The following is a 14,642-nucleotide window of genomic DNA, read 5'->3' on the forward strand; positions in this document are numbered from 1 at the left end:
CAAATTTGGATATGGGCGAAGGGTATATGAAAATGAAATACTGTAGTATTTACAATAGTTAAAAAATGGTCGTGTTTTTGTGAACTGTAGTGTTTTCGGACATTACTGCAGCATTTACTATAGTATTCTACAGTATACTACAAAATTATACAGTAAGTACTACACATGATCGAGGGATAGTAGCGTGTAGTATAGTATTCTACAGTGTACCACATAATTCGATAATAATGTAGTATTATATAGTAAACTGTAATGTTTTTTCATGTGACTACACACATTCACTTCCAACATAAGGATACAAGGTATTTTCTACATTCATCCATATTCATAATATACCCAATACTTACATATTGACTGTGACTTAAAACAGGTGCATTAAAATAAGAAGGCTTAAATAACCACACAATAAAAGTGTAGCTTGTGTAATTATCTAAATAATGTTGGTGTGAAGAGTAGACTAATATTTAATTTTAGCAATCACAGAGTGAATAAAATACTATTGCCCATAATGCTGATACCCAAATTTGAAGAACTGTATTCACACACCCCATCAAAATGACAACTCACAGACCACTTACGCATGGCCACAACAGTGAAATGGACTCATGGGCTATAGGATGTGGCAACTCTGACCATACATTTCTCTCTGAGTTAGCTGCAATATGTAACTTTTGGGGCGACCCAACCAAATTCACATAGAAATGTTATAGATATCATTCTCATTGAAAGCAAGTCTAAGAAGCGATAGATCTGTTCTATGTCCACTATTTCTATGCTTCCCGTCCTTAAGTATGGTTTTTCGATCTTTTACTTTTAACAGCTTCAAACAGCTGAAAATACAATATTTTTGGTTATGGAAAATATATTTCACAGTGGTTTAGATGGTACAATGACTCAACACTATACTTGCTTGTTTTGTCACAAACTGAAATTTAACTTCCAACAGATTAGAAACAGAGGTGTCATGCCTATTGAAACGTGCCTCCATTAGTTTAATCCATGTAGTGTTAGCCAAAATGGACATTAAGCGTCACCTTAAAGGTATAAGGTGACACCTTGGAATGGCAGACAGAGACATTGAACAGTTGAGAAGTCCCTCTGGTGTTGGGGAAAACTCTGACCCTGTCACCAGGGCAGGAACATGTGCATTTCGTGGAATTTGTTCAGTGCACTATGCACATGTGATGAGTTACCTTGAGTAATCTAATACCTGATTAATACTGAAAGGAATATAGCATCACTGCTCATCTTCCCGTCACCTTCATTATCAATACTGTTTTGTTGAGCAAGTGCTGCTTCAATGAATCACAATACAACTTGCACTCCACCCCCCAAAATAGCCAATTATATTTATTTGAACTTGTCTTCCTTTGCCCCCTTGCTTCGGCCTTACATTGACACAGGGGTGTCAAAGATAGTCTTTTCAATCCGTCCCACAGGAGGTAGTTAGTTAAAAAACATATACCTTGTAGAAGTGATAACAGACCTATTGTATATAGTCTCTTCACTCTATCCAGCTTGCTAAAAGTCATCAAAATGAAATCAAGAAAGTCAGGGCGCATCGAAAATGTTGAAGTCGATGGATAGAGGACTAACTTCTGCAAATTTTAACTGCGAGGAAATCTAATATAATACATTAGTTTGACAAACCTGCATTGGCATTTCTGGTAAATGATCCTAGGTGTCCCTTCTAGGCAGGTGGAAACCATGTTGACACCTCACCCACAAAGACGTGACGGTCACATTTACAGAGAAGTGAGTGTTGGCGGGACTGAGACCATTGTAGATTTATGGCCAGCTTGTTACCTGGGATCAACAGTGTTAGGGGAGGCTGGCCAAATCTGGCTGGAGCAAGGTCTTTCTTGGTAGAAATATGCATGAAATCATGATTTAACAAAATGTTTCAGGACATGTTCTTTCTGCAAACCTTCCTTTGCTTAATGTCCAAAGGTAGACTGGGCAAAGATAAATGGCTATCATAGATGAATTCAAGAAAGAAAAAAGACACCCCATTCCTCAGATCCTTATTTTAATAAAAAGCAGGAAATACATCTCTCACTAAAGAATCCAATAACATCTTACAAACCAATTTCCTTCAGCCCCCCCACCACCACTTAAATAGCTATGCTTGGATGCAGCTGTGGGACAATGTAAACAGAAGAACTGTACAGAAAACAGATACTGCACTCAGTCACATCTTACATACAAAACCACACATGCAGAACGTCAGTTCAAATAAAAACACTGTACTTAGGAAGGGAGACCATGTTGTACAGACTTTACTGAATAAAATTCAGAACCCCCTCAAATAAAACGAATAGAACCAAAAATAGGTCTCTGAATCAAATGTATGACAGTTTGAGAGCAACATAAAAACATTCTTAAAACATGTTTCCTCTCTGAGGATTAAAAAGCAGTGAGTCGAGTCCTGAACGGGACAGCAAGACTGTGCAGTCTCACATCTCTTCCCCAGCCATTACATGACATGAAACAAATCGTATTTCCACTGAGGCAACTTGGTAAGCAGGCCAGGGCGAGAGGTGTTACATAAGAGCTTTATAAAAACATAATGTCATGAGAAAATGTGAACAGCTCTTGGGAAGGTTGTCTGACTGAGCAGGACAGAGATGGCAATTGTTCAGCACAGAAAAGCTCTAAAATTCCCCCTTGTGAACAATGCAAGCTTTCTATGGGTGGGACATTAAATCCTATAGCTACATGTTTATGCTTACTAGGATGGGAGGGAGAAACAGCCATGGAAGCTGGGGAAAATACTCTCTAATCCAAGTCCATACCCTATGGAGAGTTGAGGGCTAAAACTCAACAGATACATTAAAATGGGTTTAAAAAGGTTAAAGTGAAATCATTCATCATCTCAACTGAAAGGTATTTCGTTCCACATTTGTCAGGGGATGTGATTTACTTATGAGGGTTTTTGTAGAGAAACCACTGTACTCCTGAGAGTTGATACTGTACACCTGAGAGTTGATACTGTACTCCTGAGAGTTGATACTGTACTGTAAGTACCTCTGGTGTAATGACTTCTGAAACATGTTTGCATAGGACTAGGACCATTAGGTTTTTCTAGTCAGGAAAAACACCTGGCCTCACAAGATATGCTGATATTGAGGGTACAATTTTAAAGAGGTGTAGGAGAAAAGTGAGCTCCCGGAACATAATCAGAATACTATGTTTTAATGACAAGGAACACTCCTTTAGAGTGTGACACAGCTTTTCAAAACAAAGGATGTGACATTATCACCATTAGTTGTATAATACATTTAAATATTGAGTGATAAAGCATGTCAATTCTAGTGCATGGATCTGATTTAGGTGACCTACTAGTGCATACAAGCAAAAACGGTGTGTGGTTTGGTTTCAGAAATATTGTGAACTTGATTACGTAAAACCATTGACAAGAACCTTGAAACAAAAACGCTGATCCCAAAAAGTAATGAATGACATGACAAATGTCTGCTCAGTCTATCCAGTAGCTAATAACACGGTGTGGGAAATGTAACAAGAGAAAGATACATTCTGCAACAATGAAGGTGTGATAAAAAGGCCTTGGTAAGTATTTGTCTTCACTTGACGGCCATATAACTTGGACCCAAATCAATTTTCACAAACATTTTAGACTTTAGGACAGAGAGTGGGGTATCTAAAATAGAAATGTTTGCAAGACTTAGCAAGTAACAGTGAATGCCAGCTTAGCATTCTACCTATGTTGTGGCGCTAACAGTGAGGGGGGCTGGCTGGCCAGGCCGGGCTGAAGGGAAGGAAAGGGCAGCCAGCCAAGACATGGCTAAAATAATAGTCCAGCACAGCATGCCTGGACTCCTCGAACACCCACATGTGCGCACATTCCTGTGTCAAATGTGTGTGTACGTGCAACTCCACCATTCCCCAGCAAGAGGTCACAGAGGGTCACAATTGCACACATTTCACCACACTGTGGTGGTGCTGTATCCCCGAACACACCTTCTCTGAGAGGGAAGTGTGTGTTTATGTTTCTCTGGGATTTCTGTAGAGTTGAGCAGGCTGAGTCAGAAGCTGTTACGTAACTACATGTGGTTCTGCCTGACTGAGCCTTCTCTGCTCTAGATCACATGAATACACTGACCAACACTGGTCACAGCAAACGTATGTGTGTGGGAGTGTGAATTAGTGACTGATTGTGTGTTTATTCACGTACACATGTATTCTCACATGTGAATGTGATTCTGTGTGTATGTACAAGAGATATAACAAAACAAAACCAGTGTGTGAGACGTGCAGTGCCTACGTGCCACATGGTATAATGTGTAACACCATTTGAACGTGCTATTATCCATTACCTCCCCCCTGGACCTTTGTCACAGGGTGATACTATTGGTCCTATAATGTAGGAAGCTGAACAGGGAGTCAGAAGGGTCCTCGCAGTCCTGAGGTGGCCCATTATCTGCCTGTGCCAGGGAGTTTCTCCTGATGACCAGGTCCAAGCTGTCTCCTGCTTCAGTGATGAGAGAAACGGTCAGGCAGCAGTCAAAGTCTCTGGTCCTCACTCTGTTCACCTGGGACAGGAGCGTTCAGTTCAACATAAGACACACAGTATTAATAACAAATGAATTCAAAATGTTAGTTGAACAAATATGTGTACCTGCAGAATGCGGTCATAGGGTTTCAACCCGGCCTGGTTGGCAGGACCATCTGGTCGGATCATGTTGACGTAGATGCCTTTCTCCAGGAAGCCGTCTGACACACTGAAGCCAAAGTCTCCACAGTCTGGGTCCCTCCTCAGGGTCACCTATAGAACAGACAGTAAGGCGCATTCACTTGATCCGTGTAAGTTGCCAAGCTCTCCGTTGGGTCCGGGAACAGTGCGGGGTGTAAATTTACTTAAACTCTGAGTGTAATGGCGCTGACCCCAAAGGCCTAGCTCTCCGTAACCCTCTTAGTGAGCACAGCGCCTCCTCCATTGAAAAATAATGGCTTGCTCGGCGCAATGCCATTCTTGCGGACGTCATGGGAATTGGGCTTTACAGGTCACATACCGCCACAGGCTAAGTGAATTATGATATGATTTAGCAATGTAAATTATGCAGATTAGCTATGGAACTGCATCCAAACAAGTTGGCTGTCAGAGGAAATTATACCAATATCAACAATCATTCAATTACAGGAGGTTGGTGGCACCTTAATTGGGGAGGATGGGCTTGGGGTAATGGCTGGAGCGGAATTGATGGAATGGTATCAAATACAGCAAACACATAGTGTCCTTGTGTTTGATGCCATTCCATTCCAGCAATTATCATGAGCCGTCCTCCCCTCAGCTGCCTCCAGTGTATTCAATCTGCAATTCATGTTTGTTTTTAAGGGCGTGGTTAGATTCAGTTACTAAGTGCTTGTGCCCTTATTCAACCCCACAGCCTAAACCAACAGTACACTGCAGCACAATAGAACAGACTGTACTGTACATGCAGTGGGGTCACGGCATGTGGCGAGGGGACAATAGTGCTCACAACACCAGGAGCTAGTGCACAACATTATAATGAGCAGGTTCAGTGTATGTTTGTTATCTATTATCCCACACACTGCAAGTCCTGACTGGCCTGGCATTCACTGAGTCCAGTTACACTCCAGTGATGGGCAGGGTAGCCTGCAGTTCAGTTAGTGAAGGGTGAGGCTCAGGGTAAGATATTAATTGAACCCAACAGGCATGTTCTCCCTGTGCCATATTATACAACGGGTGGTTCTAATCCTGAAGGCTGATTGGTTAAAACCGCATTCCAGCCGGTGTCTATTCCACAAGTTACCACTAGCTAAATCTATGATGTTAAAATGCCTATTTACTCTGTTCCATCTGACTGCACAATCTTCTGTCTCATCAGTCCAGCCAGGTAATTTATAAACTTGATCTCCAATATAAAAAGCATCTAGACATTATCTCACATTTCTTTTAGACTAACATTTCGTTTTCAACAGCAGAGATTTGTATAAACCTAGCTGTCTGTCTCTCCGACATTTGCAACATTGTTTCAATATTCAAATTGGATCTCCAGCTGTTGCATAGTAATGAAAGTGTCGGGAGTAGGAACGAGACAGACAGGCTGCGTTTCTCAGCCAGTTGAAATCATGAATCAGCTGGCATCATATTTATGGATATAAACAAAGAAATATCAATTGAAAAACGAAGTGCAGCTAGTTTGCAGTCTTTCCAGCTTCTGTTTAAAGTGATTGTGTTAGCTGCATTGTTGGCTAGCTCTTCTGAACAACTGTGTCCTGACGAGAGAGCACATGTGGCTGCACTGTTTGACGCGATTAAGTTAGCCGTAGTTGGCTAGCTAGAAAGAAAGTGATAAGAACGATGCCAGCCAGTATGGCAATTGAACATTTAGAACGAACGACTGGGTCGCGTCCATAGATACAGAACAAAAAGCCTGAACAACTAGGTCGCGTCTCTAGCAACCGAACTGATAGAAAGAACAACCAGCCGGCTTGGGTAGCAATCCTAGATTTGTTTCGGGACTATATATGGTGGAAGGATGAAATAGTATGAATAAATTCATCAAAATAACGTTTTTTTTTATGAAAGTATGTCAATCATTTTGTGAATATGTTGGTAACCAGTATGAAAGTGATAATGCCCTCGAAGCTGGTGTTTGGAGGATATATGTGCACGGTTTTGACTTTGTCTCGGGCCTAACAACACCTGTGCCAATATATCCTCCAAACACCGGCTTCAAGGGCATTATCACTTAAATGTAGAGCAGGGTCAGGCTACAGTTCACTGATCAATAGCTTTACAGGGTTGTCTGCATACTCAGTCGATTATATGGTAGCTATTCATGCTTTAAGCATGGATTGGATTGGAAATCAATCCACATTCCCCACGGACCAGGGTTGATATCGGTTCGCATTTCAAGTCAGTAAATTCATGAATTCAAATCCAATAATTTGTCAGTCCATGAATAGGAACTGAATTGTGATGCCCCCTCCCACCCTGCTATGCACCTTCAGTAGTTCCAGGGCTGTAGGGGAAGTGGTCTCCTGGGCCTCTCCTCTCCCTCTGGGGGGTGTGTCCCTGGTCCTGTTGGACCTCTGCAGGTTGCCTTTGGTTTTGGGCTCGTCATGGATGGGACCCCTCTTCACAGGACTGATTCTGCTCTGTAGCACTGAGTCTTCCTGGGACGCCAGATACAGGCTAAGAGTGCTGCCTGTCATGGACGCCTGGGAAAAAACAAAATTATGGGCACGTGAAGGAAATAACTTAATATATTGCATGCACGTACCTATGCACACACAGCTTGACTGAATAGAAAAAGTGACAGCAGGTGTCTGGACTGTCTAGACAATCAGAATTTTGTATTGCTTCATTTAGTAGCAGATTGAAACAGATGGGAGGGAGATGTAGCCTACCTCCAGCTCCCTGAGTATCTCTGATTGGCCGCAGGTCTCTAGGTCCTGCAGGGCCTGAGACCAGAAGGTGTCCTCCTGGTTCAGGGTGCCATGGCAACGAGGGGGTCTGGCGTATCTATGACAACGCAGTAACCAGAACATGAGAGGAGCCTTGCTGTTCTGGGACTGGGGATGCCTGCTTCTGGTTTGAAACAGGGGTGGCCTGCAAAGCAGTGGGGGTAATGCAGGCATTGCACTGCATCGCGGAAAGAGGTCCTTTAAAAACCTTTCAGGCCTCAGGGAGGGCAAGCGTTAACTCTCTCACTATCACAGTCGAAGGCGCAAAACAGTGTATTCCATTAGAACAGACAGAGCCTTCATGCAGATAGTTCACAGTTTAAAAGTTAGGCCACACAAAAAGCCTTTAAGAGTTGACAATTTGTGGCAGTGAAGGTCACAAGTTGAGAAAAAAATCTAGTCAAGAGTCAAGAGTGAGGCAACAGACAAGGAACAGGTGTGTATCTATTTGGGCCTTTGGGTGCTTTAGAGGGACAGGTTTGGTGAAGACAAAAGCAACAGAGAAAAATATGTGTTTATGTGAAACACCAGGAACCTCACGGGCGGCTAGTAAAGCAGATTAGAGAGAGAATACCTGAGAAAGAGAGAAAAAGCACAGATAGGCGAAGCACGACAACATGGATGAATGAAACAACTGTGGTGATTTAGAGAAAAATTGCATATTTCTTGGATTCACTTTACAAATTGATAGCTGGCAGTGAATCAATACATATTGAGTTTTAGACTAAACCAGACTTGTTTATGTTGCTCATTGCTTACATACATCAATGGAGGCATACAGAAGGCATACTTGAAGATGAAAAGCAAAAAATAACAACATTGAAAGCCACAAAATGAAACAATGTTTGATGTAAAATTATTATACCTATTACCTATTACACTTAACACTTATTTTTCTTAAAATTTCTTAAAGCATTGTTGGTTAAGGGCTTGCAAGTAAGCATTTCACTGTAAGGTGAATTGTATTCGGCGCATGTGACAATATTTGATTTGATAAAATCCATTTGCCATGTCCAGATCTGCATGTGCTTTAAGAGTAGGGTAAAGCACAAACAGACCCTGAACCAGGCTGCTAATCCATTGTTCTTGCCTGAAGTAGGCACTCACCCAGCAGCCTTATCCCAGTCATCCTCATCGTATCTCCCATCGTAGAGGTGGGAGTGGTCGGTAAGGGCGGTATGGCCAGTGGAGGTGAGGTGAGTCCTGGTCGGTTTGGTGTGTCTCCACTCCTTAGGCTGGAAGGTCAAATCTGCAGCTCTGTGGAGATACGTTCCTGAACACAAAGGACAAAAACAAACATAAATAAACATGATAACATTCTACCCACCCCTAACAACTGATTTCAGGACAGTCATGTGAGAATAGCAATCGTCTAAAGTGGCCTAAGCTGGTTGCGGCCGTGTTCTGTCCTCACCCTGGCTGCCGTAGCCAGTGTCAATGCCGGAGCCGTCCCAGGAGCTCATGGCAGAGTACACGCTGGGCCCGGTGGCAGAGTACACCCCTGAGTGTTTACTGGTCTTCTGGGAGTCAGTCAGTTCATCCTCTGTGTCGCTCAGGAATGCTGCCTGTTCCGACATCTGCTGCCCATCCGATTCTGCATGGGAACAGAGACAGTGAATGGAGAGTCAAGAGAGAATCCTAACTCAACGTAATGAAATGCAATGTATTTATGGTAATGAAACTCTTCTAACAAATACACGGCTCAGCATGCCCTTCCATGCATACTTTTTTTTAAAGCAACTTGATTAACAAACTTAACAACAGTAGTACATACCGTCTTGGCGTTTCTTGATCTTAAGGGTGACAGTCTCTCCGGCCATTTGCAGAAGATGGATGGCCTCACTCAGGGGTTTCCCCTTCAGACTCACACAGTTGATGGCCAGGACACGGTCCCCTATATGGATGGCACCAGTCCTATAGACAGAAGAAGGAAGACGCTCCTTGTCATTTCCTAGGGTATCATGAGACAACAGATATACATATCAAGCATATTACAAACATTAGATAAGATAAGTAATAAGTAAGTAATAAATAAACAAATTGTTAGCTACGCTGTCCTTAAGAACCACATAGCATATCAATACAGCAGTATGTACCGGTATGTTAGCTAGCTACCTAACGTTAGTTGGCTTCTTATACGTCAAACTTGCCAGTATATTAACTACAGGCTAACTACCCAACGTTTATTGACTTGATCATTCCCGTCATTCTTAACTTAGCTAAATGGTATAGTCGTTGTTCGTTCTCAAATGGACATTTGGGTGCTTTCGTAAATTCGCTCTGGCTATCTACTCCGATTTCAGAGCACTCTTGCCTGAGTGTACCAGAGCAAAGAATAATGAATTTACAAGCGCTTAACACCCATTGAATATGGCAGGTGTCAGTAAATGTCGGCAAAAAAGCTAAATTAAATTGTTTCCACAGTTACAGTCACCACCGCTATGGATAACATGAAAACTGCCTAACCTGCTCTACTAGGGCGAGTAAAATGATCAGTGGTCTCATTTGTGTCTGGAAGTAGCTAGTAAGCTAGCCAACGTTAGCAAGGTCAGATCGCTCAAATCAACCCTACTCCTCGGCCCGAGTGTCCAGTATGTGCTCCGAGAGCAAAACGCTCAGAATTTACGAGCACACTCTGGCACTCCACATTGAATTTAAAAACACACCCGAAGTCGTAAAATGTCTAACTAGTAATTTGTTATGCTAACTAGCTAGCAAGAGGTTGCATAGCAACAACATCAACTTCCCGTCGACAGTACGCTCAACTGAAAAGATACTGTTTGTTTATAGTATACTAAAATGAACTAATAGTATATAGTATGTAGTATATACTCATTAAGTACGTAGTATACAGTATGTTAGTATGGGTATTCGAACACAGCTCTAGTGTTTGAGCCTCCTAACCGTAACAATACAATAGATAAACTTTTTTTTTAAACATATTTTCCATTTTCATCCTATTTATCGAATATCATCAGCTGATAATATTGGTGAAACGATATATGGTTGGGCTCTAATAAGAAGGCGATAAAGGATATCAGAGTGCGATGATAGTTCCTTATCTGTTTCAGAGGCTTTTCTGTATGGTTGCGGCAATGAAACAGCCTGACTGTCCAGTTTGGCGAGAGAGTAACAAAGAGCTGATTAAGCAAACAACAGACCAGACAGCTATTGTTTATTGACATATTTTACACAGTGTGACTTTGAGGGTGTGGCAAAAATCACAGCTTGTAGGGTTCTTATTTCAACCGTAAATCACAACCATAATAGTAGAGTCGAGGTGCATCTCAATAGTCCAACCGTCTAAAGAAGCTTTGACCATCTATATTGACATTAAAGAATTGTACAGAAAATCCAGACAGAAAACAGATCCCGGGTAGGCATCTTCCATATTGTTCTCACCTACAGCCTGTCTATACGTACAGTACAGATGAAGCAGAGGAGACAAGGAAAGGCTTTTGACACCTATGGAGCCAGTCTATGGGAGAATGTCAATTATACTCATCGTGTCCTCTCTCCTCGCCTCCTTCTCAAAACCCATTAGAGGAGAAGGTCAGAGAGGAGAGGACGCGAGGAGTATGCAATTGAGATCTTCCCTAGTCTCATCACCTCTAATAACTCTTATAATAGGAGCGCCAACCTCATGACCCTGACACCTGAACCCCAACCCTCTCACCTTTCAGCCAGGCCCTTCTTGGTGAGGCCTGAGATGACGATAGGGTCAAAAGGCTCCTCTGTGCCTGAGATGGTAATACCCAGCGGGCCGTTGTAACGCTTCAGCTCCACTGTGTAGATAATGGAACCAGACATCTCCAGCTCATCTGACAGGGAGAGAGAGAGAGCACGCATAACCACACATGCTCAGAACATGTATAAATATGACAGTTATTACATAAGGGATAAATTAGACCAAAAATAAATTGCACACTAGCTAGCACAAATCAGACATGAGTCACAAATGAAACGTAAAAACAGGCCACTTGACAAATCAAAGCACCATGACACTCTGCTATACTTCATTTTACAGTTCTTTTTGAGATGGTATTTTACATAAAAATGTGTGAAAACAGTGGGCACTTACAGCACAATCACACATCACATATTAACTTTCTTATGACAAATGTTATGTAATGATGTTTGTTTATACTAGGTAAATAGACAGCAATGTTTTCATACAGTCTGGAGATGTGTCCATTAGGGAATTCAACCTCACTGGACAGAAATCTGTACTTTAAACCAACCTCTCCACGCAATACTGCATCTTTATTGTTGAAGCATGACTGTGTTCATCCTACCAGCGTTATCCTCATCCTTCTGGATCCGGAGCTTGACCATGTCCTCTGCCTGCTGCAGCACGTGCATGGCGTCCTCCATGGTGCAGTTCTCCAGACGCACGTTGTCGATGGCCAGCAGCCTGTCCCCTGGCTCCAACGTGCCTGTCCTATTAGCAGGCAGGGGAGAGGAGGGCAGCAAATTAAACCAGATAAAACATCAAGTGATACTTGTCTGTTTGTACCTGACATTTGCTTTGCATCTTAAAGATACTATTACTAGGGCCCTGTTTTTCTTGGTAAGGTCACATGGTGAGGAAAAACTCCTGCTCATGACAAGTATCACTGCATTTCAGACTTAACTAACCCCAGAACAGAGGCAGTAAAGCAAGTAATTTGTTTGAGTAATCTAAAAACTGGGCGCTTCTTTGCTGATCTTATCAGCATGACTCCCCATGTGATTGGGATGTGGGACATACCTGTGGGCTATGCTTCCTTTTCTGATGTCAGAGATGATGAGAGCTTTTTCGGGTCTCTTGCTTGCTGTTCAGACAGAGACACCATTACATGAAATGTTAATAACAGTGATAATAGCAGGGAATAGAAATCACATTTATCAGTAGTTACCTGTAGCCCAAATTATTTTAATTTGCTCTGGATACATGCATGCTCCACTTTAGTGCACACACCCACAACAGTCCCACATCATTGCATATATAACAAGTTCACTGTTGGCTTGCCCTACTACTACCGTCAGTATATGTGGTATCACTTCCTTAAAATCCTCTCTGTGCTACAGAGAATTTCTGTCCTTTGTTTTTCCAGGCTTGTTAAAGTGTGAAAGAGTTGATGATAAATGCTTGTATTAGACCACTATTATTCATCAGATATAATTAGGCAGTAGCTTTCATGACAGTCTAAGAGACCAGTCATGGATCACAGAGAGAGAGACAGAAACTCAATTAGACCCAACCAAATCATGAGAAAACAAAAAGATAATTCTTTCCAATGTGTCAAGTAATTAACAAAAAAACTGAGCAAACTAGAATGCTATTTGGCCCTAAGCAGAGAGTACACAGCAGCAGAATACCTGACCACTGTGACTGACCCAAACTTAAGGAAAGCTTTGACTATGTACAGACTCAGTGAGCATTGCCTTGCTATGAGAAAGGCCGCCGTAGGCAGACCTGGCTCTCAAGAGAAGACAGGCTATGTGCACACTGCCCACAAAATGAGGTGGAAACTGAGCTGCACCTCCTAACCTCCTGCCCAATGTATGACCATATTAGAGACACATATTTCCCTCAGATTACACAGATCCACAAAGAATTCGAAAACAAACCCAATTTTGATTAACTCAAATATCTACTGGGTGAAATACCACAGTGTGCCATCACAGCAGCAAGATTGGTGACCTGTTGCCACAAGAAAAGGTCAACCAGTGAAGAACAAACACCATTGTAAATACAACCCATATTTATTTCCCCTTTTGTACTTTAACCATTTGTACATTGTTACAACACTGTATATATACATACTATGACATTTGTAATGTCTTTATTCTTTTGGAACTTCTGAGTATAATGTTTACTGTTCATTTTTATTGTTTATTTAACTTTGGTATATTATCTACTTCACTTGCTTTGGCAATGTTAACATATGTTTCCCATGCCAATAAAGCCCCTTGAATTGAATTGAAATTGAATTGAATTGATATGAAGGCCAAGGATTCTAATGTTGGGCTACGTCGCCCCCTGCTGTTCGCATGGTATTCTCACCACTGATTGTGATGCCAAGTTCTACTCCCCTCCTCTTGGGCAGTTTCACATGGAACGTTCCACTACTTGGAACCACTGATTCTAATTGGGGACAAAAACATGAAATTAACAGATTGATTAAAGCATAAATAACACAAATGCAGACTTGCCTTTTAACTCATTTTAAGGAAATATGCACTTTTAACTCATTTTAAGGAAATATGCACTAACTATGACTGTGATACAGTATGTGGTTGTCTCACCTTGCTATCTTAAGATTAATGCAGTAACTAAAGTCGCTCTGGCTAAAATATGAATGGATAAAAGACATGCCATTTCCAACTTTGATAAACAAACGTTAAAGAAAATAAAAAGGCTATACCTGCTACATCAAACTCGACCTCCAGAGTGACCTTATTGGCCAAAGCGGCATTTCGCAGTAGTTGATTGGCTTCCTCCAGTGTTCCATCCTCTGTAGGGATTCTGTTGATTAACAGGAGCCTGTCCCCCACCTGCAGAAGCCCACATCTGACAACACAAAGCCCAGTTAGAAGATAAAAAGAGGAAAAAGGGTAATTATGTGTGGCATTCAGCATATTTCAGATAAAAATATAAAACTCCTTTTCATAGTGAATGTGGCCTTTATACAGTTAGACTAGACAGACATTTATCCAAATGGACAGTTGTTACGAACAGTTTTCCCCAATATTTCTCTAATTTACAGCCCATTTCCCAGACCCAGATTAAGCCAACTCTGAAACCAAAAAGCATTTTCAGAGGAGACCATGAGAGTCCTGCTGTAAAGCGATAAGAAACCTTATCCATGTTGACTAATACCATGAATCTGTTAAATGGAGCACATACACATTTACAGATCCATCGTGTTTTCTTTACTCTCATGACTGCTGTAGATTTCAGATATAAGTATCAGTCAATTAAAATAAATTCTTTAGGCCCTAATCTATGGATTTCACATGGCTGGGAATACACACCTTAAATCTTTAAAAAAAAAAATGGTAGGGACGTGGATCAGAAAACTAGTTAGTATCTGGTGTGACCACCATTTGCCTCATGCAGCATGACATCTCTCGCATAGAGTTGATCAGGCTGTTGATTGTGGCCTGTGGAATGTTGTCACACTCTTCAATGCTCAATGGGT

The 14,642-nt window shown here is 41.7% G+C and overlaps 1 protein-coding gene across 1 annotated transcript in view; it reads right to left on the reverse strand.

Moving 5' to 3' along the window:
* Positions 1-2,012: 2,012 nt before the first annotated feature.
* Positions 2,013-14,642, reverse strand: part of LOC106571855 (glutamate receptor-interacting protein 2) — a 71,475-nt gene continuing 58,845 nt past the window's right edge. The window contains exons 13-24 of the mRNA XM_014145351.3: positions 13,866-14,011; positions 13,505-13,585; positions 12,206-12,269; positions 11,751-11,896; positions 11,132-11,276; positions 9,230-9,369; positions 8,870-9,049; positions 8,563-8,728; positions 7,399-7,513; positions 6,994-7,209; positions 4,640-4,786; positions 2,013-4,553 (exon numbers count right to left, since the gene is read on the reverse strand). Coding sequence (XP_014000826.1) covers positions 4,356-4,553; positions 4,640-4,786; positions 6,994-7,209; positions 7,399-7,513; positions 8,563-8,728; positions 8,870-9,049; positions 9,230-9,369; positions 11,132-11,276; positions 11,751-11,896; positions 12,206-12,269; positions 13,505-13,585; positions 13,866-14,011 — 1,744 coding nt within the window. The 3' untranslated portion in view covers positions 2,013-4,355. The remainder of the gene's footprint in view (positions 4,554-4,639; positions 4,787-6,993; positions 7,210-7,398; positions 7,514-8,562; positions 8,729-8,869; positions 9,050-9,229; positions 9,370-11,131; positions 11,277-11,750; positions 11,897-12,205; positions 12,270-13,504; positions 13,586-13,865; positions 14,012-14,642) is intronic.

This window comes from Salmo salar, chromosome 15 (genome assembly GCF_965601325.2).
Source record: "Salmo salar chromosome 15, fSalSal1, whole genome shotgun sequence".
In the NCBI taxonomy this organism is placed as follows: Eukaryota; Metazoa; Chordata; class Actinopteri; order Salmoniformes; family Salmonidae; genus Salmo; species Salmo salar.